General features: G+C 67.2%; 3 protein-coding genes across 7 annotated transcripts; 1 reads left to right on the plus strand and 2 right to left on the minus strand.

Annotated features, from left to right (window-relative positions):
• Positions 1 to 580: 580 nt before the first annotated feature.
• On the plus strand, positions 581 to 3,848 carry TAS1R3 (taste 1 receptor member 3). The gene is given in 15 exon segments (XM_079932153.1): positions 581 to 1,109; positions 1,111 to 1,186; positions 1,188 to 1,397; positions 1,474 to 1,686; positions 1,690 to 1,792; positions 1,795 to 2,148; positions 2,151 to 2,566; positions 2,568 to 2,778; positions 2,913 to 2,978; positions 2,981 to 3,019; positions 3,022 to 3,081; positions 3,084 to 3,110; positions 3,113 to 3,338; positions 3,340 to 3,564; positions 3,566 to 3,848. Coding segments are annotated over 15 exon segments (2,757 nt in total). The 5' UTR covers positions 581 to 816; the 3' UTR covers positions 3,804 to 3,848.
• Positions 3,849 to 4,520: 672 nt separating this feature from the next.
• On the minus strand, positions 4,521 to 16,650 carry DVL1 (dishevelled segment polarity protein 1). Of its 2 annotated transcripts, none has more exons than XM_079942937.1 (15): positions 16,365 to 16,650; positions 10,943 to 11,012; positions 10,694 to 10,815; positions 10,304 to 10,407; positions 9,923 to 10,061; positions 9,574 to 9,667; positions 9,425 to 9,494; positions 9,203 to 9,342; positions 9,051 to 9,127; positions 8,899 to 8,966; positions 8,679 to 8,756; positions 7,867 to 7,998; positions 7,621 to 7,788; positions 7,283 to 7,489; positions 4,521 to 6,028 (listed from the first exon to the last, which is right to left on the minus strand). In XM_079942937.1, the coding sequence occupies exons 1-15, from the start codon at positions 16,532 to 16,534 to the stop codon at positions 5,640 to 5,642; spliced, it is 2,028 nt and encodes a 675-aa protein (XP_079799063.1). In that variant the 5' UTR covers positions 16,535 to 16,650; the 3' UTR covers positions 4,521 to 5,639. The 2 variants fall into 2 exon arrangements, with proteins under 2 accessions (XP_079799063.1, XP_079799062.1); XM_079942936.1 differs by having other exon boundaries at positions 8,604 to 8,756.
• Positions 16,651 to 19,575: 2,925 nt separating this feature from the next.
• Positions 19,576 to 23,951, minus strand: MXRA8 (matrix remodeling associated 8). 4 transcript variants are annotated; one of them, XM_079938370.1, is made up of 10 exons: positions 23,829 to 23,951; positions 22,773 to 22,796; positions 22,369 to 22,674; positions 22,168 to 22,269; positions 21,584 to 22,054; positions 21,284 to 21,442; positions 21,031 to 21,067; positions 20,874 to 20,950; positions 20,700 to 20,780; positions 19,576 to 20,478 (listed from the first exon to the last, which is right to left on the minus strand). In XM_079938370.1, the coding sequence occupies exons 1-10, from the start codon at positions 23,875 to 23,877 to the stop codon at positions 20,453 to 20,455; spliced, it is 1,332 nt and encodes a 443-aa protein (XP_079794496.1). In that variant the 5' UTR covers positions 23,878 to 23,951; the 3' UTR covers positions 19,576 to 20,452. The 4 variants fall into 4 exon arrangements, with proteins under 4 accessions (XP_079794496.1, XP_079794494.1, XP_079794495.1 ...); XM_079938368.1 differs by having other exon boundaries at positions 19,576 to 20,523; XM_079938369.1 differs by having other exon boundaries at positions 21,575 to 22,054.
• Between the last annotated feature and the right edge of the window lie 3,574 nt (positions 23,952 to 27,525).

The following is a 27,525-nucleotide window of genomic DNA, read 5'->3' on the forward strand; positions in this document are numbered from 1 at the left end:
CGCCATACCCCAGGGCCATCGCTAGCCTCCCCCAGCTCCTCTGGGTGCCTGCAGCCTGGTGTCAGTGAGGCCCCCAGCCCCAGACTGGGGGAGACGGGTCCTCAGGCACCCGGAGGCTAAGCGGGAGCTGCTGGCCTGGCCCCCAGGCCCCCGGCACTCCCTGGGGCTGACCTGGCTGCAGCAGCCCGCTTGGTTACAGCATTTCCTCCCTCGCTTGCATGCCGCTCCTCGGGCCCAGCTGTGAGCCTGGCCCGCGCAGGCAGGGCCCAGGCCGGTGTGAGCACGGCCAGCCACGGGGCCCCGCAGCTTCTAGGCCTTAGACCCTCAAGGTGCACTGTCCCCAGGCAGGCCGAGAGCCCACGGCCTCCCCCTCGGGACCCTCCCCACCCTCGCCACGGGGTGGGAGCGGGCCATCCGGCCACCCACTGTCCTCCTGGCTGGCCTGCAGGGCAGTGGGACGCACCCCCCCAGGCTGCCCCTGGGCCTGCCAAGGGAGCCACCCCTGCAGTCTCCCACCCCGACTGCCGACAGTGCCTCCCCAGGGCTGGAGGGAGTGTTTCTGTGCCCACTCCCTGGGGCATTGGCACCTCCAAGCCTGTCTCACAGGCAGCCAGAGAATCCAGGGCCCTCTGGCAGACGGGTACAGGGTGACCCCTCTCCAGGAATAGGTGGGTGCCAGGGGCTTGGGCACAGGCAGGTAGCAAGGTCACAGTCAGCGGCTGCCCAAAGCCTGCCTGCCCGGGTCACTGTCAGCCAGAGAGCCTAGTGGTGGCATCAGGATGAATCCAATGTGAGCACACCTGTGGGGCCCAGGAGATGGAGGACATCTCCAGGGCCCCGAGCTGGCAGGTGAGGACAGGCAAGCGCTTTGCTAAACAAATCCTCTGCCCCTCCACGCCCCGACTCCCCATATCTGGCGCCCCGGTCAGTCTGCCCACTTGCCGTCCCTGCTGGAAGCTGCCACCTGCCATGCCAGGCCTGGCTCTCCTGGGCCTCGCGGCTGTCCTGGGCGTCAGGGCAGGGGCCCCGCTGTGCCTGTCCCGGCAGCTCAGCTGGCCAGGGGACTACGTGCTGGGGGGCTCTGCCCCCCTGGGCTCAGCTGAGGATGCTCTCGTCCCCTGGGCTGCTCTGGGCGCTGGCCACGACGATGGCCATGGAGGAGATCAACAGCGGGTCCACCCTGATCCCCGGGGCTGCGCCTGGGCTACAACTTCTTCAACACGTGCTGGGAGCCCGTGGTCGCCGCGAAGCCCAGCTTGGTGTTCATGGCCAAGGCCGGCAGCTGCAGCGTCGCCGCCTACTACGATTATATGCAGTACCAGCCCCACGTGCTGGCCGTCATCGGGCCCCACTCCTTCGAGGTCGCCCTGGTCACCAGCTTCTTCCTCATGCCGCACGTGCACCCCCCAGCCCGCGTCCCCCCTCCTGCCCGCCTCGGGAGCCCCTGCGTCAGGAGCTGCCTTGGACCCGCAGGTCAGCTACGGCGCCAGCACGGACTGGCTGAGCAGCCGCGAGACGTTCCCGTCCTTCCTCCACACGGTGCCCAGCGACCGCGTGCAGGTGGCGGCCGTGGTGGAGCTGCTGCGGGAGCTGCACTGGAGCTGGGTGGCCGCCGTGGGCAGCAAAGACGAGTACAGCTGGCAGGGCCTGTGCCTCTTCTCTGGCCTGGACGACGCCAAGGGCACTTGAATCGCGCGCGAGAGCTGGGTGCCGCTGCCCAGAGCCGGCAGCCCGCGGCTGGGCTCCGTGCAGGGCCTGCCACGCCGGGTGAACCAGAGCAGCGTGCGGGTGGTGAGGTGTTCTCTGCCTGCACTGCCCGCACCCTCTTCAGCTACAGCATCCGCTACAGGCTCTCGCCCAAGATGTGGGTGGCCAGCGAGGCCTGGCTGCCCTCAAACCTGGTCATGACGCTGCCCAGCATGGACCGGGTGGGTACCGTGCTCGGCGTCCCGCGTCAGGGCGCCCAGATGCCCAAGTTCCCGTCCTACGTGCAGACGTGCCTGGCCCTGGCCGCGGACCCCGCCTACTGCGCCTCGCTGGACGCAGGGCAGCCAGGCCTGGAGGAGCACGTGGTGGGGCCGCGCTGCCCTCAGTGTGACTGCATCACCCTGGAGAACGTGACTGACGGGCTGCTGCACCGCCAGACCTTCGCGCCTTCGCAGCTGTGTACAGCGTGGCCCAGGCGCTCCACAACACGCTGCTCTGCGACACCTCGGGCTGCCCTGTGCAGGAGCCCGTGCGGCCCTGGCAGGTGAGGGCACGGGAGCTGTGCCACCAGCGCCACCAGGGAGGAGGGACAGTGGGAGCAGGTCTGGGCTGGGGGGGCTGGGGGGGCTCCCCGCCCCCCCGTCCCCCCCCCCGCCAGCACCCGGAGAACACGCACAACCTGAGCCTGCGGTTTGACACCAACGGGAACGTGGACGTGAATCATGACCAGAAGCTGTGGGTACGGTGGGACCGGACGCCCACACTGCGTACCGTGGGCACCTTCAATGGCAGCCTGCAGCTCTGGCACTCCCAGGTGAGGTGGCACACGCAGGGAAACCAGGTGAGCGCCAGCCCTGCCTGAGGGAGCAGGGCGGCCCCCAGGGCTCGGGCAGCTGCAGCCAGCCGTGCGGAGCCTGAGCCCCGGGGCCCGTGCCAGGAGCCCGTGCCCGGAGCCCGTGCCCCAGTGCTCACGGCAGTGCAAGGAGGGCCAGGTGCACCGCGTTAAGGGCTTCCACTCCTGCTGTTACGACGGTACCGACTGCAAAGCAGGCAGCTACCAGCGCAACCCAGGTGAGCCCTCCGAGGGGCCTTCCCACGCTGTCGCACGAGCGAGGGAGGGTCCCCGCAGGGTCGGGGGCACAGGCCTGGCTCTGAGGCCAGAGGCCGTGGCAGGGGCGAGGCTGGGGGAAGCCGACGGCCCCCAGCACCCCCCTCTCCTCCCCCTGCCCTCTGCAGCAAGTGTGACCAGGACCACAGGTCCCCGGACTGGAGCACCGGTGCCTCCCCCGCCGGCCCAAGTTCCTGGGGCTGCTTCTGCTCTGGCCCCGGCTCTGGGCCTGGTGCTGGCAGCCCTGGGACTCTTCATCTGGCGCCGGCACAGCCCATGGTTCGGGCCTCGGGTGGGGGGCCACAGGCCTGCTCTGCCTGGGCCTCGTCTGCCTCAGCGTCCTCCTGTTTCCCGGCCGGCCCAGCCCTGCCAGCTGCCTGGCCCAGCCGCCGCTGCACCACCTCCTGCTCACCGGCTGCTGGAGCACACCCTTCCTGCAGGCGGCTGAGATCTTCGTGGGGTCAGAGCTGCAGCCGAGCTGGGCAGACCGGCTCTGCAGCCGCCTGTGGGGTGCTGGCTGGTATCTTCCCGCCGGAGGTGCCGACAGGCTGGCAAGTGCCGCCCACGGAGGCGCTGGTGCACTGCCACGTGCGCTCCTGGGTCAGCTTCGGCCTGGTGAACGCCACGCTGGCTTTCCTCTGCTTCCTGGGCACCTTCCCGGTAAAGAGCCGGCCCGGGGGCTACAACGGTGCCCGCGGCCTGACCTCTGCCATGCTGGCCTACTTCATCACCTGGGTCTCCTTCGTCCCCCTTTGCCGACGTGCACACGGTCTCCCAGCCTGCCGTGCAGGTGGGCGCCATCCTCTTCTGTGTGCTGGGCATCCTGGGCACCTCCCACCCGCCTAAGTGCTACCTGCTGCTGTGGCGGCCGGACCTCAACACCCCTGAGTTCTTCCTGGGAGGGGGTCCTGGCGATGCCAGAGGGCGAGGCAGCAGTGGGGGCGGGGAGGAGACTCAGGGAGAAAACAAGCGACCCCTGAGCCAGTGACCTCACCCCAGTGAACTCATACCTAGTCAAGGTGCCCCCAGACCAAGTCCCTATGCAGCAACCTAGACTGTGCCCCAACTCCGCTGTGACTCCCCAGCCCTACATTCTGCTGACCTTGACCCCACAGTGACCTCCAGAGTGCATAAGGGGCCTCAGCTCCGTGGGATCTCAACCCCTGGGGCCCCAGAGGCAGGCTCTGTCCCTGCCCCAGCCAAGCCCTGGCCTGCACAGGTGACCCAGCGCCACTGTTCCAGACAGAGGCCCATGGAGGCTTCCTCGGGGCCCCCCGTAGCCCAGGCTGAGCGCACAGGAAAGCCCCCAGCCAAACCATGTGAAGGCAAAGCTGGATACCACTTGCCTGGCTGGGCCCAGCCTGGGGCCCCCCCCAGCATCCTGTCCAAGCATCGTAGGAGTGGGAGGTTGGTGGGTGGGTGGGGCTTTCTTGACCCCTCTGCAGGGGTGTGTGCCTGACTGTGGGCCCCAGTGCAGGGCAGAGACCCGCTCAGGAAGGAGGGGGCACCCAGCTTCCTTCTCTCCCTGGCCAGCGAGCCAGTAGAATGTGGCCAGTCCCCTCCAGCACCGCGGACAGAGCCCGGCCAGGGTCGGGGGTCAGCACCAAGGCCAGCAGCAGCCGCAAGGACGACCCACCCGACCCCACCCCACCCTCCACCCCCCGCACCCCCCACCGGAGCCAGGAGCCAGCGCCACAGACAGAAGACCGCCCGCCAGGACTGCTGCGGCCAGGGCCTTGTCCCTGGGTCCTGGGTCAGCTCTCGGACGGACCCTGGGGAAGCTGACCCGGCCCCTGCACCCCAATCTCCTAAAGTGGTTAAAAAGAGACACAGATCACACGTCGGTCCCATAAAATTAAATGCTTTTTAGTGTTTAAAATAGCATTTACACAGAAGCAGCTCTATTAACTACCTGGACGACTCTCCAGCTCCGCACAGTATCTACAGTGCAGACGTGTGCAGGCCAGCGACGCTGGACGGAGGGAGCAGCGTGCGTGAGTGCGTGCGTGCGTGGGCGCGTGGGCGGCCACCCCAGGACCGCGGGGAGGGGCGAACTGGCCACGCCCTCTGCCCCAGACCCCGCCCCGGCAGCAGCTGTGTGCATCTGTGGCCCTTGCCCTCAGTGTCACCTTCCCTCTCCTGCCATCTCCCCCTCACCGTCCTCCCGCACACCTTCAGACACACCGTGTGTCCCTGCGGGGTGGGGGTGAACACATGAAACTCTGCTCCAGTGGCTGGGAGTGGGGGACAGCTGACTTGGCCGCCACCCCGTGGAGCACACAGGCCAGGCAATAAATAAATAAATTAGATCCCTACCCTGGGCAGCCAGAGAGAGGCCTCGGGGCTAGGACCCTACCCCCGAGAGGGCCCCCCACCCCGGCCTGGGCAGGATGGAGGGTGGGGCCTGTGAACCGGGTGAAGAGGGGGGCCCAGGCCTAGCGGCCACCTCTCAGCTCAACCTGAGGCCCCGTGCACAGCACTGTGGGCGAGTGCGGGTCCCTGAGGCACACGCCAAGGCGGGCAGGTCAGACCTGCCTGAGCACAGGGAGATGGAGGCCCCCCCACCGGGGTCTGCACAGACACAGCTGCTCTGGCCAGGAGGACGGGCTGCCATCCAGGTTACGGTGGCCTGGGCTACCCTCAGCCCCTCTCCGCCAGCCTGCTGCCACTCTGGCCAGGCCCAGACCCCATGGCACGAAGCACAGGCTGGTCTGACCCAGGAAGGCCACGAAGGCCACACAAGCTCCAGGTGCAGCCCCTCCTGCAGGGGCAGCAGGACCACTGGCTGGAAGCAGTGGCCAGGCCGGAAGCACTCTCTCCTTGGTCACATGATATCGACAAAGAACTCACAGGGGTTCCCCATGGCCTTCTGGAAGGACTGGCGGCTGCCTGTCAGTTCTGGGGGGACAGCGGCCAGCTCCCGGACAGGCGGCCCCCCAGGCGGCCCGCCCACCACCGAGTACGCCTTTGTCAGGGGGTGCAGCGGGGGGAGCCCTGGGGCGGCGGCCGAGGCCTGGCTGCGCGGGCTGCTGCCACGGCTGAGCTGGCCAGCAGGACGCTCCCGCCAGCCGCCGCTGCCCACCCCGCTTGGCACTGTGTGGTCCGACTCGCTGCCACTGCCCCCAGCTCCAGCCGACCGGCTCTCCTTCTCGCGCCCCAGGGCCCGACGGCTGCTCCCGCCAGCGCTCCGGGTGGACCCACTGCTTTTGCTTCCTGGGGTCAAGAAGGGGGGAGAGGAATGGGACGGTCAGTGCCGGGCCTTGCCTCTTCCAAGATGGCCGGCCATTGCGAGGACAACCAGGGGCAGAGCCTGGTGGTCCTGAGCCGGGGTGCAGGTGGAGGGGGGAGCCATGCAGACACAAGGGCTGGGCCGGCCCCGCCCAGGGAAGCAAGAGCAGCTGCAGCAGGCCGGGGGGGGGGCGCGGGGGGGCAGTGGCAGACAGGCAGGGACACCAGGGCCAGCTCAGTGCCCCCACTCCTCACCCCAGTGCCTGGACCGAGGGCCTGGTCTTGCAGCTGAGAAACCGAGGCCCAGAGAAGGCCGTGTGTGCTTGGCGCACCTGCCGGCCATCTTGGGCTCCCCACCCAAGACCCGCCTTTCGTCTGACCCTGGAGCCCTGGCTGGCCACTCGGCTCAGCCCCTCCTGGGCTCAGGAAGTGTCGGGAACCTGAAGACGCCCATTGGCTGGGGATGTGCCGGGAGGGACGCCGGGCAGGACCCTGGCTTACCGGCCCCGAGGGTCCGTTCCGCTAGTCCTTCAGTCTAAGGCTTGCCCAGCACAAAGCAAGGGATAGATGAGTTACAGAGCAGGCCCGGCTGGGCACCCACACCCTGCTACCAGGGTGTGACCCCACCGGCTGGGCCTGTCCAGGGTCCACAGGTGGCCAACACGGCTTCCCCTCAGACACCACTATCCTCCGATCCACTCTCCTGTCTCCCCGTCCCTTTCTGGGTCCACCGGGCCAGCCACCAGACCTCTCCCCAGACGCTGGGGGCACGGGCCCATGGACCTCACTGACCCCACTCAGCCTCGGGACACTTCCAACAGGTCCCCTCCTCAGGGACACCCCCAGCTTCCCGCTCAGCTGCCCCACACATCCCAGCATCGGGCTGGGCCGTCTATGAAACTGTCACCTCCGGCTGCAGGTGGAAGGCGGAAGTCTCTGTCCTCCACTGTGTCCTGGGGTCCCCATGCCACTCCCCCACCCGGGCCACCACACCCCGACGCCCCCATCCTTCCCACACCACCTCTGGCCTCTGCCACGGCTGGAGCACCGGCCCCCACACGCAACCCCTGAAGCCTCCGGGTTCTTCTCTCTGGCCCCCCTTCGACCACTCGCCCCTTCTAGAAGGAGCCACCCAGGGCCCAAGCACAGAGCGGATGGGAGCGCACAGGGTGAGGAACCGGCACACAGGGCAGAGCTAGGCGGTGGGGAAGGTGTGGCGGCCGGGCGGGAGGCCCTCACCTTCACTCTGCTGACTGCCAGCACTGCCGCTGCCGTAGCCGAAGCCGGGGTCCTGGTACGCGGGCGGGAAGCAGGGCGGGGGCCCCGGGTACTGGTAGGGGTAGCCCTGCCCCAGGGGCCAGGGGGCGGCCGGGTGGGGCAGCGGGGCCAGCGTGTCCTGATCCGAGGCCCCGCTGGAGCCGCTGTTGAGGTTCAGCGCCGCGAAGTCTGCGAAGGGGTAGGCGGGGGTGAGGGGGGTGGGTGGCGCGGGGCGGGGGTGGGGGCGGGGTTGGCGTGGGGCGGGCGTGGGGCGGCGGGGGCGGGCCCTCTGGGGACCCCGCCCCGCAGCCCCTACTCACTGCTGCACAGGTCCCCGAAGACGTAGTAGCACTGCTCGGAGAAGGTGATCTTGTTCACCGTGTGCCGCAGGAAGCCGCGCTTCAGCATGCTGCTGGCGTACCTGCGTGCCTCCCGCCGCTCACGGAAGCCCTCCAGGTGCGTGTACAGCCAGTCCACCACGTCCGCCCCTGGCGTGGTGGGCGGCCGTCAGGCAGGGGCCCGGGGCCGCCCCGCCCCGCCCCCTCTGCTGGCCGTGGGACCCTCACCAATGACGGCGTTGGCGATGGTGATCTTGAGCCACATGCGGTCGCGGATCTCCAGGCCTGAGTCCGGCAGCTGCATGACCCGGACGACAGCGCCCATGTCACTCTTCACCGTCAGCGGCACCTCCTCCAGCTCTGCAAGGCACGGCCTCCTCCTCAGCCCGAGTGGCTGACAGACGGGGCGGGGGTCAGAATGGACCCCAGGCCCCACCTGCCGCACCCCCTCAGAGACCAGACTCTGCTGGCCCAGTGACTGGGGGGTCCAGCCCCACTGCTTGACAGCTCCGAGGGTCAGGGAGCCGGCACATGGGGGTGGGTGGGGGCTGGACCTTCGTCTCCTACCCTGCAGGCGCTTCATCAGAATCTGGGATCCAACCAGGACGAGGAACCCACGGGCGGAGATCGGGCCTCTTCAACCCCCTCCCCCGCGAGCTCGGGGCTATTAGTCATGTTAGTGGCAGGAAAGCCAGGTGAGGGCCCTGCTCAGACAGCCGCCCCTCCCCGCCCCGCCCCGCCCCGCCCCGCAGGCAGACCCCTGGGCTGGCCGGGCCCCTCCAGGCATCTTCCACCTCCACCAGAGGCTGGGAGGAGGGCGGGCGGAGCCCTGTGGGCGCTGCATCTGACTGCCGGAGCCTGGCATGGGCTGGGCCTCGGGTGCAACCGACTATCCCCATCCGGGGCGCCGCGGCCAGGCCCTCGCCTGGGGCCTCAGTTCCCTGGTCTCGTGAGCCACCACTTACGCGGAGCGCCGGGCACCGAGCTGGTTAGTGAGGAGGTGCTGGTGCGCGTGACGGCGCTGGAGCAGGGGCTCGTACCGTAGCGGGGCAGGGCTCCGGTCAGCGCCGCCGTGTGCGACAGCCAGGCGGCCGGGTCAATGGGCCGAACGGGGTCAGCTGGGCGGCCACCGCGCGGCAACAGACGGACGGACGGACGGCGGGAGAGAGAGCAGAGCACAGGGGCGCAGAGGAGAGAGGACCTTCAGGCCGCGCTGGGCACCCCCCGCCCCCGCCCCGCTGGCCCCGTGGGGTCACTCACCCCTCGGGATGGTGAAGTAGCTGCGGGGCGTCGGGTCCCAGCACTTGGCCACAGTGAGGCTGATGGGCCTGCGGGGAGGGCGGGTCACACGGCGAGGCCCCGGGGGGACCCCCCCAACTCTCAGCCCCTGCCCCGCCCGCCCCGCGCCTCACCCTGTCTGGGACACGATCTCCCGCAGGACCCGCACCGCGTCGTCGTTGCTCATGTTCTCAAAGTTGACGTCGTTCACCTGGGGACGAGGGGTCAGCGCGGTGGGTGCAGGTGCCGGCCCCCCGGCCCCCCAGTGGCTCCCCCGGCCCCGCACCTGCAGCAGCATGTCACCCGGCTCGATGCGGCCGTCGGCAGCCACGGCGCCGCCCTTCATGATGGAGCCGATGTAGATGCCGCCGTCGCCCCGGTCATTGCTCTGGCCCACGATGCTGATGCCCAGGAAGTGGTGCCTCTCTGCAGAGAGCGGGGGTGAGCAGGTGCCCCCCACCCGAGGACCCCGTGCCAGGCCCGAGGACCTGCCCCGCCGAGGCCTCACCCATGTTGAGCGTGACGGTGATGATATTCAGGGACATGGTGGAGTCCGTGATGCTGCTGAAGGAGGAGGCCTGCGGGGGGCGCCAGGTGAGGGGCTGCGGGTGGGACCGCGGCTGGGACCCACCTGCCCGCTCGGGCCTCCACACCTACCCGGTCTGTCTGCCGCAGGCGCTGCTTCCGCCGCCGGCGCTTGTGCTTCCGGATGAGCCGGGAGGAGGTGCTCTGCTCCGTGGAGCTGCTCAGCCTGGCGGGGTCGGGGCGTGGGGGGTGGGGGTGGGGGGGGTGGGGGCGGTCGGCGCAGAGTCAGGGCCTGGCCACCCCTCCCCCACGCGGCAGAGGAAACTGAAGCCAGAGGGGCGGGGGCGGGGCCAGACCTGGGGAAAGCCGCCCCCCCAAGACAGCGAGCCACCAGCAGGGCCCCCTGCCCACACGTGCACATGCACGCGGACACACCCTGCGCACACGCCCCGCCCCGCCTCGCACCCCAGCCCTCGCCCACCGGCTGGTGTTGTCGTCCTCCTCCGAGTCGATGAAGCTGCTGGACTCAAGTTCACTGCTCAGCACGGTGGACGCGCTGTCGGGGGGCAGCCCTAGGTCCCGCCGCCGGTCCCCCCTTGGGTGCCCGTTGGTCCGGGCGGCTATGGGGACAGCAGGGAGGGGGGCTGGCTGTGGGGTCCCCTGGAGGTCACGGGCGGCCCTGCAGCCTAGAGCACCTGTTGACCTGGGAGCTGGCAGGGTGACCGCTGGGTTGCTGGGGGGGCCACTAGGGTCCTGGAACCTCTGCCAAGGGACCCCCGCTGGACAGGGCAGTACGTGGGGGTCAGCAGGGGCTTGGGGCGCCCATGGGGTCCCGGGGAGGTCAAGGGTGTGGCCTCGTTACCCTCCTCGCGGTTCCGGCGTCGGGCTCGCTCCCGCCGGTGGCTGACCAGGGACTCCGTGCCGGTCTCGTTGTCCATCCCATCTCGGCTGCCGGCCACATTCGGGCTGTGCCGACAAGGGGGGCTGGGCTGGGGCGGCCGGGCCACTCACGCCTCGAACGCCCTCTCAGCTCCTCTGCTGCCCTCGTCTGGTGGGACCCCGACTCCAGCAGGGGCCCCCATCCACCCGCCGGCCCACTCCAGGCCTCTCCGCCTGCCCCTCCTCTGCTGACCAGCGCCTACTGACCGTGGGTCCCTGCTCAGGGACCTGCCCCTCCCCACCCCTAAGAGGCCTGGCAGGACACAGGCCCCTCAGAACCACTGGGCTCAGCGCCACCCCTCAGAGTCCTTACTGGAAGGAGGGGGGCCGGGAGTCCCCGATGCCGCCTGTCCGCTCGAGAGGCGGAGGCAGGTCTGCGTGGCCGTCAGTGCCCTGAGACCCTGCATCCGAGTGTGTGCCCTCAGCCAGGACCAGCTGCGGAGGAGAGCAGGGCTCAGGGACCGGCTTCCAGGCAAGCCTTGGCAGGGCACCGGGGCACAGGTGACCAGCCTCCTCCACTCCCACCAGCCCAGGGCCCTCTGCCAGCACCCCGTGGACTCACCCAGGAGACCACGCGGCCGTTGAAGCAGGGCAGCCTAGCATTGTCGTCGGAGATCTCCTCCTTCACAACCCTGCAGGCAGATGCAGCCGTGAGGCCACTGCAGTGGGGCCTGCTCCCAGCACTGGGCTCTGGACGAGGGCCCCAGCTCGTCTGGGGTGCAGGCCACACGGGGCGTCCAGCCACACGCCCAGATGTCAGCCTGTGCGGATGCCCGCACCTGGCACCTCCCTTCCCAGGAACCTTTACCACCCTTCCAAGGGCCCCTTCCAGGGTCCAGGTCCAAGGGGACCCAGACACTCCCAGCACCAAGGGTCACTGCCTGGACGGCCCTAAAATGCGAGTATCTGCCTTGCTCTGCGCCTCTGTGCCCCCCCGGCCTGTGCATGGTGAGGGCAGAGCCCACCCTGCCAGGCTAGAACAGGGCCTGGTTCACAGCAGGCCTCAGCACAGATGCGGGCAGGTCGAGAGGGCACAACACACAGACCGACACGCACACACTCCAAGGGCAGGCGGCCGCCCCCCGGCCCATCGGCCCATCGGCCCAGCCAGGGAGACAAAAACAGACCCCCACTCAACGGCACCAGCCCAACTCGAGACCTGGAAGGGCAGCCAAGCTCAGGGCCAGCTGGGGCCACAGAGAAGCCTCAGGCCCTGGAGGGCAGCGAGCGCCACCAGCCATACCACTGCCCAGCGGCTAGCCCTGGCCTATCCCTTAATGCCGCCCCCAGTCAGGGGGGCTTGGGGTGGGGTGGGAGAGGCAGGTCGCCAAGGGCCCGAAAATGCTAACTGGGAAGGAGGCCAATGACCCTGGGGCCAGAAACTGGTTGGGGAGGTCCAGGTGTCAGGTTCAAAAGGCTGAGGAGGGCAGCAGGGGAAGGGCCACGGGGCAGGGCGGGCAGTGCTGTGGCCCAGACACATCCCACACTGCGGCCTCCCCGGTGGCGTGGAGGCCCGGAGAGCAGGGCAGGCAGGGCGGGGCCTGTGGCAGGAGGTGCCCCGAGGCCCTGCCCCCTGGAGGCCAGCCCTGCCCAGCGTGGCAGGTTCCTCCCCTTGGGCTTGGGCCCAGTGCAGAAACAGGAGCCGGGAGACCAGGCGGGAAGCGGCCTGTGGCCCGCTGGGCACAGACACCGCGACGCGGCTAGCCCCTGGCAGCAACAGGCGGCACAGGACGCTCCCATCCAGAGAGCAAGGCCCCAGTCCACCCCACCCACCAGGAGAGGGCCCAAGACCTCAGGGCAGAGTGGACAGAGGAGACGGGCCAGCTGGGGAGGGAGCGGGCACCCCGCCAGGGTCCTTCGGTGACCCCCCGTTCTGTGCCTGTGTGGCATCCCAGGGCCAGCCACACAGGCACAGATGAGGTGGGCAGAACAAGGGACAGAAAGAGTCATTTCTCAGGACACCCCCTCTCCCCAGTGAGGAGCAGACACTGTGTTTGTGGCCCCCGCCCACACATCACAGTCCGGCAGAGCTGAGCTCTGGGGAGGCCGAGACCCAGCCCAGGATTTAGTCAAGGAGGCCACACAGAAGTCTGTCACCCCAGGAAGACCTGCGGTGGCCTGGGGACACTTGTGGTTCTGCCAGCCGCAGCCAACAGACGGGGCTGCAGCAAGCCCTCCCGGGGGCCCAGCAGGCCCCAAGCACCGTCTCTGAGCGACTGCGGTGACAGAGACATGGGAGGGACCTGGCTCCCACCTCACAGCCCCAGTGGCCCGGCCGGCGGCCTCCCCTGCCGCCCCCCCGCCCCCGCCCTCGCCCTTTCTGACTTACACCACGGGGCCTGCCTGGCTCCCCCAGAGGTGGACACCCCAGGCAGGGGGGCCCAGGGGCATGCTGAGTGCCCACACGGCCAGAGCCTCCAGGTGACCCGCCGCCCGGGGCTGCCTGAGGCCCCCATGTAGCCCACCCACACACGAACGCCCCTCCCAGGGCCCAGAGGCGCTGCTTCCCTGGCCCTCTCCAGCCTGCGAAACACACACCTTGCAGCCTGCACTACGGAGCATCCTGCCCTCCACCGGGCGTTGGGGCGCCGAGGGGCAGCTAGGCCGGGACAGCAGGGAGGGAGGGGCAGGTGCCCTAGCCCCCAGGACAAAGGGCACAGGGGCACACGCTGCCCACCCCCGGCGATGACCAGGGATAGGGACGAGGTCGGGGGTGGGGTTGGGGGAGGCCTTGGCCAAGCCTGGGGAAATGCCCCCCACACAACCCCAGGGCTCCCCTGGGTCTGAGAGTAGACCTCAGGAGCAGTGGTCAGTGAAGACACTGAACCTTGTGGTGGCCACCCAGGGGCACCCCCATTGGCATCTTGCCCACAACCTCAGGATTCCTGGCGAAATCCCAGTTACCCTAGAACTTGGGCTGCCCATCCCCGCCCGCTACCCCTGCAGACTCGCCCCGCCAAGGAATCTGCTCAGAGCGGGGCCCTTGGAGCTGAGCCAGGGGCCCAGGGGGACCCCTGGGCTCCCAGAGGCCCAGTGGGATGGCCCCAACTATGTCCCCAGAGGCACAGTGTTCCCCCATGGGTCAGGGTCCTCAGCTCCCCCAGAGCCTTCCTCTGTCCCCTCACTGCCTGCTGCCCAGGCCCAGGCTCTGCAGGCCTCGGGGTGAGTGGATCCAAGTCCTCCAAGCCCCGCCACAAGCTCCGGGGGGTGGCCCATCTAGACTCTCCCAACACCACTAGGGGCACTGACCCCAGATGGTGGGCAGAGCGGGAGCTCAGGCAGCCTGCGCCAGGCCAAGCACAGCCCCCCACTGCACCCCCCAGGGCCCACAGACCAGAGCTCCTGGCGCAGAGATGCAGGGGCCAGGGCCACTGCCAAGTCCAGCCAGGCCTGGAATCGGCAAGGCAGCCCTGGCAGCAGAAACCTGTGAGCCAGACACCCTCACCCTCTGCCACTCAGCCCAAAGGCTGGGCCCAGACGTCTCCCTGCACTGCCGCTCACCAAACCCAGTGCCTGGCACTTCCAGGCCAGCCGAGCACAAGCCCAGAGACCCTCCCCAGCTTCGCTGGGACACAAAAGCTGTGACCTGCATGGGAAAAGTGGGAGGTGGGTGCAGGACTCGCCACCCACTTGGCCAAAGATGCCCGTGGGGAGTGGGACCCGGCCCAGAGCATGGGGCGGTGGCCACACCTTAGACTTAGTAAGGGAAGGGGTTCCCTTCCTGGCCAGCCGTGGCCAGGAACAGAGGCCCCAGGAACTCAGGGCCCAGCCCACAGTGGGCTGAGGGGTTGGGGCAGGAAGCCCAGGCTCACCAGGTGCCCTCACAGTCCCCAATCTGAGGCCACCCCTCTTATGAGGGGGCTGCTGCCCCAGCCCAGCCAGGACCTGCCCCCACTTTCCCCAACCTCCAGCTACATCCACTAGGTATCTAGGGTGAGCTTCCAGCTCTCATTTATACTAAAGTGTGAGTGACTATTCAGCCCCTCCCAGAGGAAATTTATTACACTGAGTAAATGATTCTACAGAATAAATAAAACTTGGAGCTCTGTAGGTAGACCTCAGGGGAGGGGAGGAAGAGGCAGATCCTCTCCAAGGGTCCCTGAGGCCAACAGGCCACAAACCAGAGGTCTCGGGGGTGGGGAATAAGGTGAGCCTCCCCTGCTCTGTCTGCCCATTTCGCCTTCCAGAGTCACCCGAATCCCTCCCCGTCCCAGCCCAGCCTACTAGCCCGGTCTTGTTCTCTCCCCCCTCATCCCAGTCATGCTGAGACAACCTGAAGAACTCCTACTTGTGCTTCAAGACCCAGATCTGCCTGCCCACTGACCTCCTAGGCCAGGGCACCCATGGGTCCTGCAAATCCTCCAGCAGGCCCAGCCTCTGCTGGGAGTGCACCTTGATGGGGGCAGGGGTCTCTGCAGCTCAGCAGCTACCAGACGGAGGACCAGGGTCAGGGCCCTCAGGATGCACCCCAGATCATGGTCCAAGGGCAGCAACCTAGGGGGTTGGGCACACACTGTGCCTCACATTCCCTGCTGGCTTTGGTTTGTGACAGAGCATGTGTGACTTCAGTAATTTTTGTTGAAATAATAAACTAAGTTAAAACCAAAAGCACCCTTTCACATACCCAGTGCTCACAGCCAAAGCACAGCAGACCCAGAGCAGTGAGACTGTAGGAGATCACCCAACGAGGGCTGGCTCCCCAAACCAATGCCCTACCAGGGGAGCCCAGCCTGGGGGTGGCTCCTAACACGAGCCCGGCAGGGCTGCCCGCTGCCAAGAGCACATGCCCCCTTCTCTGCCTCTCCCTGGTGCTGGGGAGGCGTGAGAGTCCAGCTGCCCACATGTCCCTCAGGCCTTCCTGAGAGCCACAAAGTAGCCTCAGCTTGACCTGACCTGGGCCTGCCCAAGGCCCATGCAAACCACAGAATCCAGGAAATGGCTCAATGTCAAAGTCCCGAGACGCAGCCACAGACAAGGACACGGGCTGCCTGAGGGCACCCAGGCACACCTGCTCCGCGCACGAGGCCTCTGGGTGCCCCCCCCCCGCCCCCGCCCCAGCACCGCTGAGCAGGGGACTCAGGTTACCCGTGGCTGTGCCGGGTCAGGCCTCAAGCGGACAGCCAGCCTCCAGCTCACCGCTCACCGTTCCAGAGGCCCAGCCCAGCACAAGCGGGAAGTCCCCACGGCCAGAACAGCCACCACTAAGGGCAGACATGCGGACGCTGACACAGAAGCTGCCCCGAGTCAGCAGTTGGCCTGGGCCGCTCCCAGGAACCCAAGTGCCATGTGGCTCAGCAGGGACAGAAGCCCTGTGGCCAGCAACCCCGGGGCAGGGGTGGGTGGAATAAAGCCCCACATTGCCCAGTGACCCTTGACCTCTGCCCTGTCCCGAGGGCCCGGGAGAAGGGGGTCAGGAGGAGGCTATCCTGAGCCTCCAGAAACGTCTGCAGACCCCAGCAGACAGATCTGTGCCCCTGTCCCAGATCACCTCATTTCCCCCATGCTAACTAGGGAACCCACTGGGTGGCCGGCACCCTGTCCCCACCCCAACCCCTCCCCTCCCAACACTCGGACACTCCTCTGACCCCAAGCCCCATGAATCGCAAGCTCTCCAGGCCATCCCTAAGCATCTGACCTCCACATAAGGGGGGCAAAGGACCCTGAGCCTGACAGGTGCCAAGGTGGTATTTTCGAGGTCGACCTGGACTACAGACCTCCACCGCAAGTCACACTCAGGACAGGACCCAGGGCAGGTGGAGAAGCCAGGACCCTCGCCTGCCCACCGTCCAGAGCTCTCAGGCTCCTGGGCAGGCAGTCAGGGGCCCAGGCGTCCCCTGCTCAGGGCACAGACAGGTGGGACACACCGCACCGGGGCGCGCAGGCACGGGGAGGCACCGCCCGGGTCACAGCCCCAGGATCTGCCCTGCCTGGCGCAGACAGGTGCCCACACGCGCGCCCGCGCACAGGCCCTGTGGCCCACTGACCCGAAGTCCTGGTCCATGGACTTGAAAAAGAATTTGTAGGCGTGCACGGGCCGGTTGCTGAGCACGTTCTTGAAGTCGGCCAGCGTGACGCGCTCGGGCGCCACGGGCAGCTTGACCAGGTACGGCGTCTCCTCCTCGTCCATGTGATAGATGATCTTGGTCTCCGCCATGGCGCGGCGCTAAGGCCCGGCCCGGGCCTTGGACGCGGGCGCCTCCCCGCCGCCGGCCCGCGCCCCGCCCGCGCGCCGCTCCCGGCCCAGCCGCGACCAGGCCCCCGCGCCCCCGCCCGGCCGCTCCGGCCCCGCCCGCCCTGCCGGCCTCAGCCCCGGCCCCGGCCCCGCGCACACCACGGCTGCTGCCCCGCCGCCCGCGGCCACCCATGCGCCCCCGGCCCGGGACGCAGGCAGGGAGGGCGCGAAGCCCGCCGCGTCCGTGCGCCCCGCCGCCGCCCCCTCGGGCCGCGCGTTAAAGGGACGGCGGGCCCTGCTGCGCGCGGCCGTGGGGGGCGCCAGAGAGCGGCGGGCCTGACGTCACCGGGCTGCCCGCGGCAAGGGGCGGGGCTGCGCACGCGCGGGCGCGGCGAGGGCGGGGCCTCCCTGCCTGCGTCCAGGCCGGGAAGCCGTGGCGCGCGCGTCCCGCGGCCGCCGCGTGCACAGGCCGGCAGCCCTCGGCTCCCGGCTCTCGGCCCTTGGGCGGCCGGGGCGCGCCCCGCGGGGAGGAGGTGGGTGGGGGCCCTCAGGAAGCTCTGCACCCGGCCTGGAGCCCTCGGAGGGGTTCCGCGCGGCCAGGCTCCGGTCCTCCTCCTCTTAAGAGTCCGGAGGCGCCGTGGTCACATCGGCGGGGTGCGGGGGAACCGCGGGAAACAGAATTGTGTCCGGGCCGGAGCCGAGGACAGTCGGTCACATTGCGCCCCCGCGCCAGCTCCGAGCTGGCGCGCCCTCTACCGGGTCACACGGGGGCTCCGAGAAACACGGGCCAAGGGAATGCCGGTGCCCCCGTGGACGAGGGAATGCAAGTGTGAGCACGTGTATGTGATGCTCAGGCGACGGCGGGGTCAGCGCGGGCAGGTGTGCGCACGCAGGGGCACGGTGCTTCTGACAGCAGGTGTAGGGATTCTTTTCCCGGCCGCTCTCCATCGAACCTGCCTGGGGTCCTCCTGCCTGGGGTCAAGGGAGACGCGGAGCAGCGCCCCTCCGGCTGTGAAGGGTCCAGCCCAATGGGGAGAGCGGCTCTCCCTACCCCCCACCCAAGGAGGAAAACTTGAGGCCACTAGAAGGAGGCCCACGCTGGCAAGAGTGAGAAGGGAGAGGCCCTAGGATGCGGCCTGAGAGTTATGCCGGTGGGCGGCACATGCTGCTCTGAGGCCCGTCCCCAGCGCCCCGCCTTGAAGCTGGCTGGAGCTGAGACTCTCCCGTCTGTCGGGTCACGACCATCCTCACGCAGTGGGCCAGCACAAGAGGAGACCTCATTAGTCCATCACTGACTGGAGGAGCTAGAGTTTGGCCATAAGTCCCTGAGTCCAGGCCGGGGACCACCCCCAGGTGAGCCTAGGCAGGGGTCCTGACCTCCACTCCCCTGGGCTCTGTGAGGTGGGCACCCGCTCAGCCAAGCCTGGGCCTTCTCCCCTCGGGACTCAGTTTCCCCAGGCAGGACTGCCTTAGAGGAAGGGTCCGCCATGGCTCTCTTCTGGGTGCTCAGGGTTAGGGAGGAAGACCCTGAGAGCTCACCGGGGGACCAGATCCCCCAGGCCAGGCACAAATGGCTGCCAGTCACACAGATGCAGGGGCTCTGATGCCTCAGCTGCACTCCTGCCCCTCAGCCCAAGCCACAGGACAGAGGCTGGTAGCCAGAAGCCAATCCCGGGACTGATGCTCATGTGGTCGGGCTGGGGCCCTGCAAGGGGCCTGAGTCTGTGGCCAGAACCTGAGTCCTGACAGGAAGGGCCTTGTCCAGTGGCATGGGGCCACTGGGGCCGGGGGGTCACTGGGCTGGGGGGAGTCACAGCTCCGTGCCCCAGCCTCCCTCCTGTTGCCACTGTGGGGTCCTTGTGGGGGTGTGACGAGAGAGCAGCTATTTTGAGTTACTGCCCAGGTGTTTCACTGTATGACTGTCCTGCTTACACCCAGAGCCTGGACATTCAGATGAGGACCAGCGCTCAGGACTCCCACCCCAAGTTCCTGCCTTGCATTTCCTGGGCACCTTTTAAAATAACCACTCAGAGCTGAGCCCATGAAAGTCAGTGACTGCTGCTGCAACCACCTTACAAGTTCTAGGTGCTTGCTACCCTGCTGGCCATCTCCTGGTCACTGGTGACCTGGATGGAGGACTGCCCTTCCCCTGGCTCCCTGAGCACACACACCCCCACCCAGTGCGCGCACGCGCACACACACACACCCAGCGCACACGCACACACACCTAGCACACACACACGCCCAGCGCGCACACACACCCACCCAGCGTGCACACACACACACACACCCAGCACACAGACACCCCCCTCCCCCCCAGGATCTGTAAGGAACACATTTCGTGACTCTTTGTGTGAGGGCTTGAAACTGGGCCTTCATCAAAATGACCCCGGGGTTTTCACCTCCTCCAGGTACGAGCTCGGATGCAGAGGGAGCCCCCTGTGGGCCGCCCCCCCCACCCCGTGTGGGTGGCTCGTGCTTCTTCATTCGGAAGGTCATGATCTCAGCCCATCGCTCTGGGTTTTCCAACTTAGGGTGACAGTCGCCCCTCCTGCCCCCTGCTGTCCCTGAGGGCCTTGGAGGATGGGGTCAGGGTTGGAGAAACAGGCTTCTTCCTACCGCGGCTCCCTTCCCTCCCCCTCCTGTCCTGCTGGCACCCCTCTGAGGGCGCTCCCGCTAGCTCCCGCTACCTGCTTCCTCCCCCTTTTTCCTCACTCGTTGAGCCCATCCTGGCATCTGCTTCTCTTCTCAGAGGACTGAACTGATACAGTCTGCCCTCTGTCCTCGCGTCCAGTAAGCCCTTGGAAGAGGATCTGAAACTGCTTCACAGCCAGGAGCAAGTGCACGCAATCAGCTCCGACGCTGCCCTTCTCAGGACACCCAGACCCAGACTTCCCACCCAGAGGAATGGGTGATGACAGTAGGACTCCAGATGAGGGAGAACACTTGGGGGTCCCCAAGGGCCAGACTCTGCCCCCCGGGGAGATGGACGGGAGCTGTAGAGGCACAGCTGGGGCCAAGTCTAAAATCAGATGTGGTCTTTATTGAGATGATAGCGATTCCCCAGGATGAGCAAATGTGGGGTGTCGGGAGTGGCAGCACCAGCCACTCTAAGACCATCCTCACCGCCCCCCCCGCCCCCCGTCCTCAGCCAAAACGCAGTCCCATGAGGCCTCAGCCTGGACTCCAGCCCAAGGAGGGGCCGAGGGAAGGGAGTCAGGCTCGGAAGTCACATGGAGCCTAGTGACTGTCAAGGCAGCTTGCTGGAAACAGGGCCGAAGCAGGGTGGGAAGCAGAGAGGGGGCCCCAGGAGGCCGGAGGCAGCGCAGAGGGACACTAGCCCCGGGCCTGGAGTGCGCGGTCCTCGGGTTACCATGAAGAGCCCAAGACAGCCTGGCAGCGAAACTCGGGGTGCCGTCGAGGGGAGCTGGCAGGCAGCTCCCCTAAGGACAGGGCAAGGAAGGGGTGGGAGTGCCAGGCCTGAGGCTGACCCCAGCTCCAAGGATCCCCACTGAGCCCCCTCACGGCCCTCTCCCTGCAGAGGTGGGGCTCCCAGCCCCCAGTGGGCAGAGGCCAGGAGAGCCTGAGAGACTGGTGAACATCAGCGGGGTCGTGGCCATGCGAGGAGGGAAGAGCACCGGCCGAGGGCTGCGGAAGGGGCCCGGCTGCAGTGCCGGCAGAGTCCTAAGGAGCCCACGATCGCAAATGAGGATCAGGTGGCCCCCAAGAGGGGTCTGGAGGCAGCCTCACCCTGCACCAGTCCAGGCCAAGTTCCAGGACAGCGGGACCAGCCGCTGGAAGGGGGGCCAGGCGAGCTGCATGGGGGTCAGGAAGAGTCTTCCGAGGTGGACAGACAAGAGCTGGCAGAGCTGCTGGCCCAGCCAGGAGCCCGGGGTCGCCTTATTTGCAGTACTCCTTCCTGAACTCTGGAAGCCAAGGGGACAGGCGGGTGTCTGCCCTCTGCCCCTCTGCTGCGGGGGAAACAGGGCAGACTACCATCAGGGCTGCCCAGGGACTTCGGGGGCACTGAGGCGGCAGGGGACTCCTGCCCGCAGGGCTGGCTGGTGCCTTGGGGCTCTGAGTGGGTGGCAAGGGATACAGCCCAGCTCTGAGATGGGCAGGGGTCTCCCCCCGCACCTCAGCTCACCTTTGTCCAAGTCGATGCTCTTGGCGGGCAGGGGGCTGTGGGACAGCCCAACCTTCTCCTTCAGGAGGTTGTTTTTGTAACCTGATGCAGGGAGAGAGCAGGGCGAGGTCTCAGAGACGTGCCTCCCTCACCCCAGGCCTGGGAGCCACAGTCTGTCCCTTTGGTCTCCCTCACCTAGTCGGATGTCCTCCCTCCTGTAAAGAGGCTGGTCGCCGGCAGCCACAGCAAACTCCACCATGTTCACGTCCTTCCTGGAAGCGGGAGGGTGGTGGGAGGTTAGAGCGGTGGGCAGGTCTGCCTGGTCCCCGGGAGAGCCGGAAGGGGCACTCACCCCTTGGACTTGGACTTCTTGTCGGAGTATTCGTAGCCTGGGGAGGGAGAGTCGTGTTGGGAGCAGCCTCCCCCTTCCCCAGCGCCCCCCCCCCCCAGCCCACAGGAACCCTCGCAGCCCAGGCAACGAAGCTCATGGGGCCCTCTGCTCGGACCACTGCGCCCCAAGTTCCGCCTCCGGCCGGGAAAGGCTTCCCAGTGCTGGCCTCAGCCCCGGCGTCGCGAGTCCCCCCCCACCCCCACCCCCCGCTCACCTCCGCGGCGGCGCTGTCGGGTGGCCAGGATGACCGTGATGAGCAGCAGAATGAAGAGCAGCAGCGTGGCCAGCACGTAGCCCAGCTGCTGGAAGAAGTGGGCCCGGCCCTCGGGGACGATGACGTTGATGACGCTGCGGCCGCGCGTCAGCGTGGGGTCTGCGGGGGTCGGGCGGGGACCGTGTCAGGGAGCGCGCAGCGCGCCTACCCGGGCCGGCCTCAGCCCGCGGGGCCCTCCCCCCGCAACGCTGGAGTCCCTGATTTGGGGCCGGAGGGGGGCCACAGACGTGCCTCCTGCACCTGGGCCGGGCGCGCCGCTGTGGCTGGAACCGTTGCCCGGCGAGTCCCGCGGGGGCGGCCGGGCGGCGGGCTCGGTGACCTTCAGGTGGAAGACGCGGCGCTCGTGCAGGCCGCAGTAGTGGTGGTGCAGGTGGCAGGAGTAGGTGCCCTCGTCTGCCGGCTCCAGCGGGTCGATGCGCAGCGAGAAGTCACCGCGCGCAAAGGCGTCCGCCCCCACCGCCACGCGCTCCCGCAGGAAGGGCGGCCCGTAGGCGCGGCGCTCGCCCGACGCGTACAGGTCGAGCAGGCGGTCCGCGCGGTCGTGCGGCACCCCGGGCGGCTGCCGGTCCCAGTGCACCACCTGCTGCGCCTCCTCCAGGTGCCGGTCGGTCCACACGTGCGCGCGGTTCACGCACGTCAGCAACGCGGGCGCGCCGCGCTCCACCGCCAGCACCTCCTTCTCGCCGTCCCAGTGCGCGCCGGCGGCCCGGGCTGGGGGAGCGAGGCCGGTCAGGGACCCCGGGCCGGGAGGGTGCCCGGAGGGAGCGGGGCGGGGGGTGGGGGCAGGGGTGGGAGAGCACAGGCCGGGAGTGGGACACACTCACGGTCGTCGGTGACCTCGAGGCGCACGGCCAGGCTCTCGTAGAGGTGGCAGTAATGGTGGTGCAGGTTACAGGTGTACAGCCCCTCGTCTGTGTCCTCCACCGCTACGCACCGGGGGAACCCAGCAATGAGCTCCGCGGCCTCGCCCGCGCCCCCGCCCGCGCCCCCGCAGCCCCGCCCCCTCTCGGTCCCTCGGGCCGTACCGCGGATGAGCAGCGAGAAGTTGCCGTCCTGGAAGGCGGTGGGGGTCAGCAGCAGGCGGCCGCTGTCGCGCGGCTCGTACACGCGCTGCTCGCCCGCCGAGTACATGTCCACGAGTCGGCGCGCGGAGCCGCCGGCCGGGCCGCCGCTGAGGTCCCAGTGGACCACGCGCTGGCGGTCGTGCAGCCGGTCCTGCGTCCACACCATGCGCGGGCTCTGACAGCGCAGCACGGCCCGGGCGCCGGCTGCCCAGCTCACTGCAGACTCGGACACCACGGAGCTGCCGGGGGTCGCGGGCCCGACTGGCCCTGGTGGAGAGGGGAAGTGACCGCGGGAGGGGTGAGACCCAAGGGGACACATACAGGATGGGGCTAGCAAGGGTTCCCAGGGGAGGGTGGTCACTAACCTGAGGACAGAAGGACAGAAGAGCCTGGAAGGAGAGGAAGCAAGAGTCATACTGTGGAGGGGTCACCCACCCGAACCGGCCCCCACTTGGCTCCCTGGGCCCCTTCGGTAGTCCTTGCTGAGGTGGGTGCTAGTGACACCCTCTTAACAGGTGGAGGTAAATCCAGAGAAGCCGGGAGGGCAGAGGCGGGGGTCTCCTTCCCCCCCACCTCTCCCAGGCCCCCGCTTAATCCTCATGGCCATCTGCCCAGGCTGCGGGTGAGTGGTGGGGCCAGGCCAGCTCTGTGTGTGTGCCTGTCACCAAGCGCCACATTCAGGAATGGTGGCCACCCTAAACAGCACTGCAGCAAGGCCACAAGAGTACCAGCGCCTGACACCTCGGGCTGGTTTGCGGGGCTTCTGCACGTGCATATCCGGAGTGGCACCTGCCCGGGGGCCATGCCTCACAAGCCCGCCCTCCAGGGTCCTCAGACGGCTGGCGCCCCACCCAGGAGCCCCCTCGGCCTTCCCGAAGGGCAGAGGTCTGAAGCACGAGAAGGCTGGAAGTGGGGAGTGACCCCACCATCTGCCACCCCACACGCCAAATTCCTGCTCCAGAGATGTGGCCCGGTGCCCAGCCGGATGGAGGAATGTGCCGGGTCAGCAGGCCAGCCCGGCAGGGGTGGGGTGGGGGGGGTGAGCTCCGGGGCCTGGGAGCAGACCCTGCGAGCCCCCCTCAGTCCCCCACCCACTCCCCTCCTGACAACAGAGAAGCACAGGCCTGAGGGGCGTCCCAGAGAAGTCGGGGGGCGCCAGGGAGCCCAGGAGGAGCCCCCGCCTTGGCCTCCCTCCCTGCCCGGCCCGTCTCCAGCGTCCAGTGAGGGGAAGTTCTGTGGGACCTGACGTGAGGCCTCACCACCTCCACGTCCTGGGGGCCTTCTCGTGGTGAGCAGCTCCCTCTGAGGCCCCCAGACCCACCCCTTCCCAGCTGAGGCACCCCCCCCCCCCAACCCTGGGCTCGGGCTCAGACCCACCAGCGGCTCCCGCCCCCCGCCCCCGCCCCCACACCCGAACTCACTCTGCAGAAGCACAAGTTTCCAGAGCAGGACCCGGGCCCGCAGCTCCATGGCGCCTGCCTGGCCCGCCTGGCCCGCCGGCGCTTTGTCTCACTCAGGCTCTAACTCTCCAGAAAAACAGCCCGGCCCCCTCCTCCTCCCCCTCCCCTCCCCAGCACCCGCTGTGACATCAGAGCAGACCGCCCCCTCCGCTCCTGCCCGGCCCCTTGGCCTCCCCGCCTTCCCCCGTCCTTGGTCCTTGGCCGGCCTGGTGGGAGGTGTCAGGCCTTGGCCACTGTGTTCCCAAGGGTGAGGGGAGTCACTCTGGCTTGGGTCTTGGAGAAGGTGGCAGTAGCCCAGCCCAGAAGGGGCAGGGGGGCCTGAGGGTATGGCCCCAGATGCCTCGTGGGTGTCTGTGACATACATACAGAGCCCTTCTGGGGCCACTGCAGGTCTGGGGTTCTGGGGGGAGTATCTCCTCACCAGCATCTCTGTAAGTGAACACTGGCCGAGGCATCCCCCCACTGCAGGAGAGCAGAAAGGCATCCTGGGTCTGACCCCAAGGACCCCAGGCTGCCAGACCACCAGGTCTTCCCGTTGGCCCTGTGGTGACCCTTCGCCTCTGGGGGCTGCGTTTCCTCAACTGTGAGGTGGGGATAAGAGTCGCACGGGCCCTAGGGAGGTAGGGGGGCCCCTTCCGGAGAGCATGATGGGCACGGCTGTTCATCAGTCATCTTCAGCCAGCCAGGGGGATGAGGGGTGAGGCCCCTGAGAGCTGAGCGGGGAGCCGGGTGACCCCCTGTCCTGGTGCCCCCACCCCATCTGCCCACCATCAAGAGCAGAAACACCACCCAGACCCGGGTACGGTGCTCCCAGGATCACCCCCCACCCCTCCCAGAGGGGAGGAAATGAAGTGGGGTATGGGAGCCTTCCCAACAGAAGGCACAAATTTGAAGCTCTGGGAAAACTTACAAAGTCACGTAAACAAATGTGAAATAACAGAGCATGCACTGTGTATCAAACCCACTCTTTCTAGTTAAGCAAACCTCAAAAAAAAAGAAAAGAAAAAAAATCCACCGAACTACCACAAAAACCCACGGTGCATTTTTGGACTGCCCATTTGGACTGAATTATGGTCACAGGCCCAGGCCCTGGTGGGCTGGAGTCTCTCTTGAACGCTGCCCTGGTCCCCAAGTCCTCAGACAAGCAAGGAGCCCAGCCCAGCCAGACTCTTGGGATCCGGGCAAGGGGAGGAGGCTGCTGCTACTGCAGCAAGAGGGAATGAGGGCTGACAACAGGTAGGACCCACTGGGAGGACACAGGGCTGTGAGGACGCCCCACCCCCAACCTAACGGACCCATTTCCTCAGCAGGATCCAGACCCTGGGAGGCGGAGCCCCCTTTCCAAACTGGAATCAGGACTTGTCTCCGCACCCCACCCCCAGCTCCTCAAGGGCCTTTCATTCTGGATAAACAAGCCCTGCCTGGCTGGCCTTGAGGCCTGGCCTCTCCTCCTGTTTTTCTAACTGGTTTATATTAGCACTGGTGGCCTCCTTCCCAGCCCTCCTCCCTCCTCTGCGCCCCCGCCCTTGTCTGTCTCTCTCCATCGGCCTCGACCGCTCTATTGCTCCATCTCAGGCCTCTGTTCCTGCCTCTGGCTGCCAGGCTGTCTCTCCTCCATAGAGGGAAGATGTCCAGGCAGGGCTGGAGGGAGGCAGAGACGGCCCAGGTCCGGCCCCTCAGTCTGGAAGGGGAGCAGGGTCAGCTCCCAGCGCTGAGCTAGGAGCCTGGAAGCACCCGGGCCACACCCTAACTCCCTGCAGAGCCCTCCCTCTCTCAGCCCTGCGTGGAGGTCGGTGGATTCCTGGCAACGCAGATCCAGCCCTCGGCTCAGCCCCAGCACAGAAGTCTGAAGGAGGAAGCACACTCCTGGCACCACTGGGCAAGGATGGACAGGGCAGGGGAAGGCTACAAACCCCTCCTCCCTGCCCCATCCTGTTCTCTCTGCTTGAGCCCACCTCCCCAGTCCTTGGCAGGAAATAGCCGCAGATGAGAACAGAGGCCCAGGAGAGAACAGACCGGAACTAAACGGCTGCAACATCACCATGGTCCTCCTGAGCTCCAGCCCAGCCCCAGCCAGACCAGAGCCCTGGACCCACATCCCCCTCCTAGGAGTCCAGGCCAGACAAGGCGGGTCAGCCAGCGAGCCCCACTGAGACAGACTCAGACTCTGGCTCCAATCCTGGGGACCCGGACATTCCAGGCAGCCAGGATCACTGGGAGGAGAAACCACAGGCACTCAGAGGCACAAGCAGACACACAGACACGTGTTCACACACGCTGTCATTCAGCAAACGCTGCGCACCTACTGTGTGCCAGGCACTGGGACTCAGCACCGCACTGGCTGCCAAGCTCCTGCCCTCTTGTAGCTGTTAGAGGGCAGACAGCCTGCAGACCCAGCTGCTGATGAATGAGGGCATTTTAAACATGGCGAGATTAACGCAGGTAAGGGGCTCCCTCAGCCAGACCAACCAGGACAGCCCCTCGGGGACCCACACCCACAAGTGAATAGCTAGGCTGGGGCCCAGGAAGCTGCCTGCCGGGTAGGGGAGAGCGTGCTGGGCTCTCACGTGAAGTACGATGAGGCCTAAGGGGGTTTACATGCGGGAGAGATGCGGTCTGATGATGCAGGAAACGCCAAGATGGTTAGTTTAGACCTGTCAGGATTTACACGAACACATCAGGGAAATGGACAGAGTTCTGAGATGCTCCCCAGGGCACCCAGCCCGTTTCCCCCCCCAGAGTGTGACCAACCTTGGCGGGATAGCCCTTCGCACCCACGTGACAGACGTGACTGCAAGTTGCTCCCTGAGGCAGAGTATGCATCTCAGCCGGACAAAAAGCCTCAGCTTCTCTGCCTGCTGGGCTGTGAAAGGGCCCATGGGGTTGACCCAAGTGCAAAACCCTGAGGCCCCAGCCACCCCCCCACCCCCCCACCCCCGCAAGAAGAAAATGGATCTCAGTCCTACAACCGCAAGGAATGGATTATGCCACCCACCAGATTAGCCTGGAAGAGGACCCCAGGTGACGACACAGCCCTGCCGACACAGGTTTCCCCTGGTGAGACCCTGGGCCGAGCTCCCGGCAAACTCACACCCAGACGCGTGCCCCACGCAGCCGTGCGGTAACGAACATGCCGAGGGAAGCTGCTGAATTCGCGTTGATTTTTGATGCAGTAACAGGAGACAAATACGACTGTCTCCCTGAGCAAAGCAGGGGCAGGACTTAAAAGGACAAAAGCACAGGTCTCAGGGATGGTGTCTTGTTAGGGACTGGCTTGTGGGCAGGTCGCTGAGCAGCAGGGTCCCTGGGGTGTCCTTGGGAGCTGCGCTGACCCATCATCAGACAAGGTGAGGCCAGAGCGTGGGGCCGTGTCACAGGCCACGGCACTCGCCATGTCCCCCTCACGCTGCTTTTATGCTCATTCTGACCAGGTCTCGTACAAGCACCAGGTTACTTGTGAGTGTGTTGGTCCTTCTTCTGGGGACCTGGTGGCCTGCCCGGTGCCGGGGCTCACCCCGTGAGGCAGGGGCTCTGCAGGCCCCATGTCCGAAGAGCCGGGTGTCCCGTGGCGGCTCTCTTCTCCTTCCGGTGGAGACCACAGGTCAGACAGAGGCTGGGAGATCATCAATCCACTGAGACACTGATTCGAAAATACAGA

The sequence above is a fragment of the Stenella coeruleoalba genome (genome assembly GCF_951394435.1).
Source record: "Stenella coeruleoalba genome assembly, chromosome: 1".
In the NCBI taxonomy this organism is placed as follows: domain Eukaryota; kingdom Metazoa; phylum Chordata; class Mammalia; order Artiodactyla; family Delphinidae; genus Stenella; species Stenella coeruleoalba.

Bases quoted from the DNA above. Each gene is read 5' to 3' on its own strand.
- DVL1 (XM_079942936.1), bottom strand. From the start codon at position 16,534: ATGGCGGAGACCAAGATCATCTATCACATGGACGAGGAGGAGACGCCG. The intron at 8,967-9,050 runs GTGAGGCGCGGG...CCCTCCCCGCAG, and splicing joins GAGATCGTGTCCCAGACAGG to GCCCATCAGCCTCACTGTGG. The intron at 8,757-8,898 runs GTGAGTGACCCC...GTGGCCGCCCAG, and splicing joins CTACTTCACCATCCCGAGGG to CTGACCCCGTTCGGCCCATT.
- MXRA8 (XM_079938367.1), bottom strand. From the start codon at position 23,877: ATGGAGCTGCGGGCCCGGGTCCTGCTCTGGAAACTTGTGCTTCTGCAG. The intron at 21,068-21,283 runs GTGAGCGGGGGG...CTCCCTCCCCAG, and splicing joins CCGACAGCGCCGCCGCGGAG to GCTACGAATACTCCGACAAG. The intron at 20,781-20,873 runs GTGAGGGAGACC...TCCCTGCATCAG, and splicing joins GAGGGAGGACATCCGACTAG to GTTACAAAAACAACCTCCTG.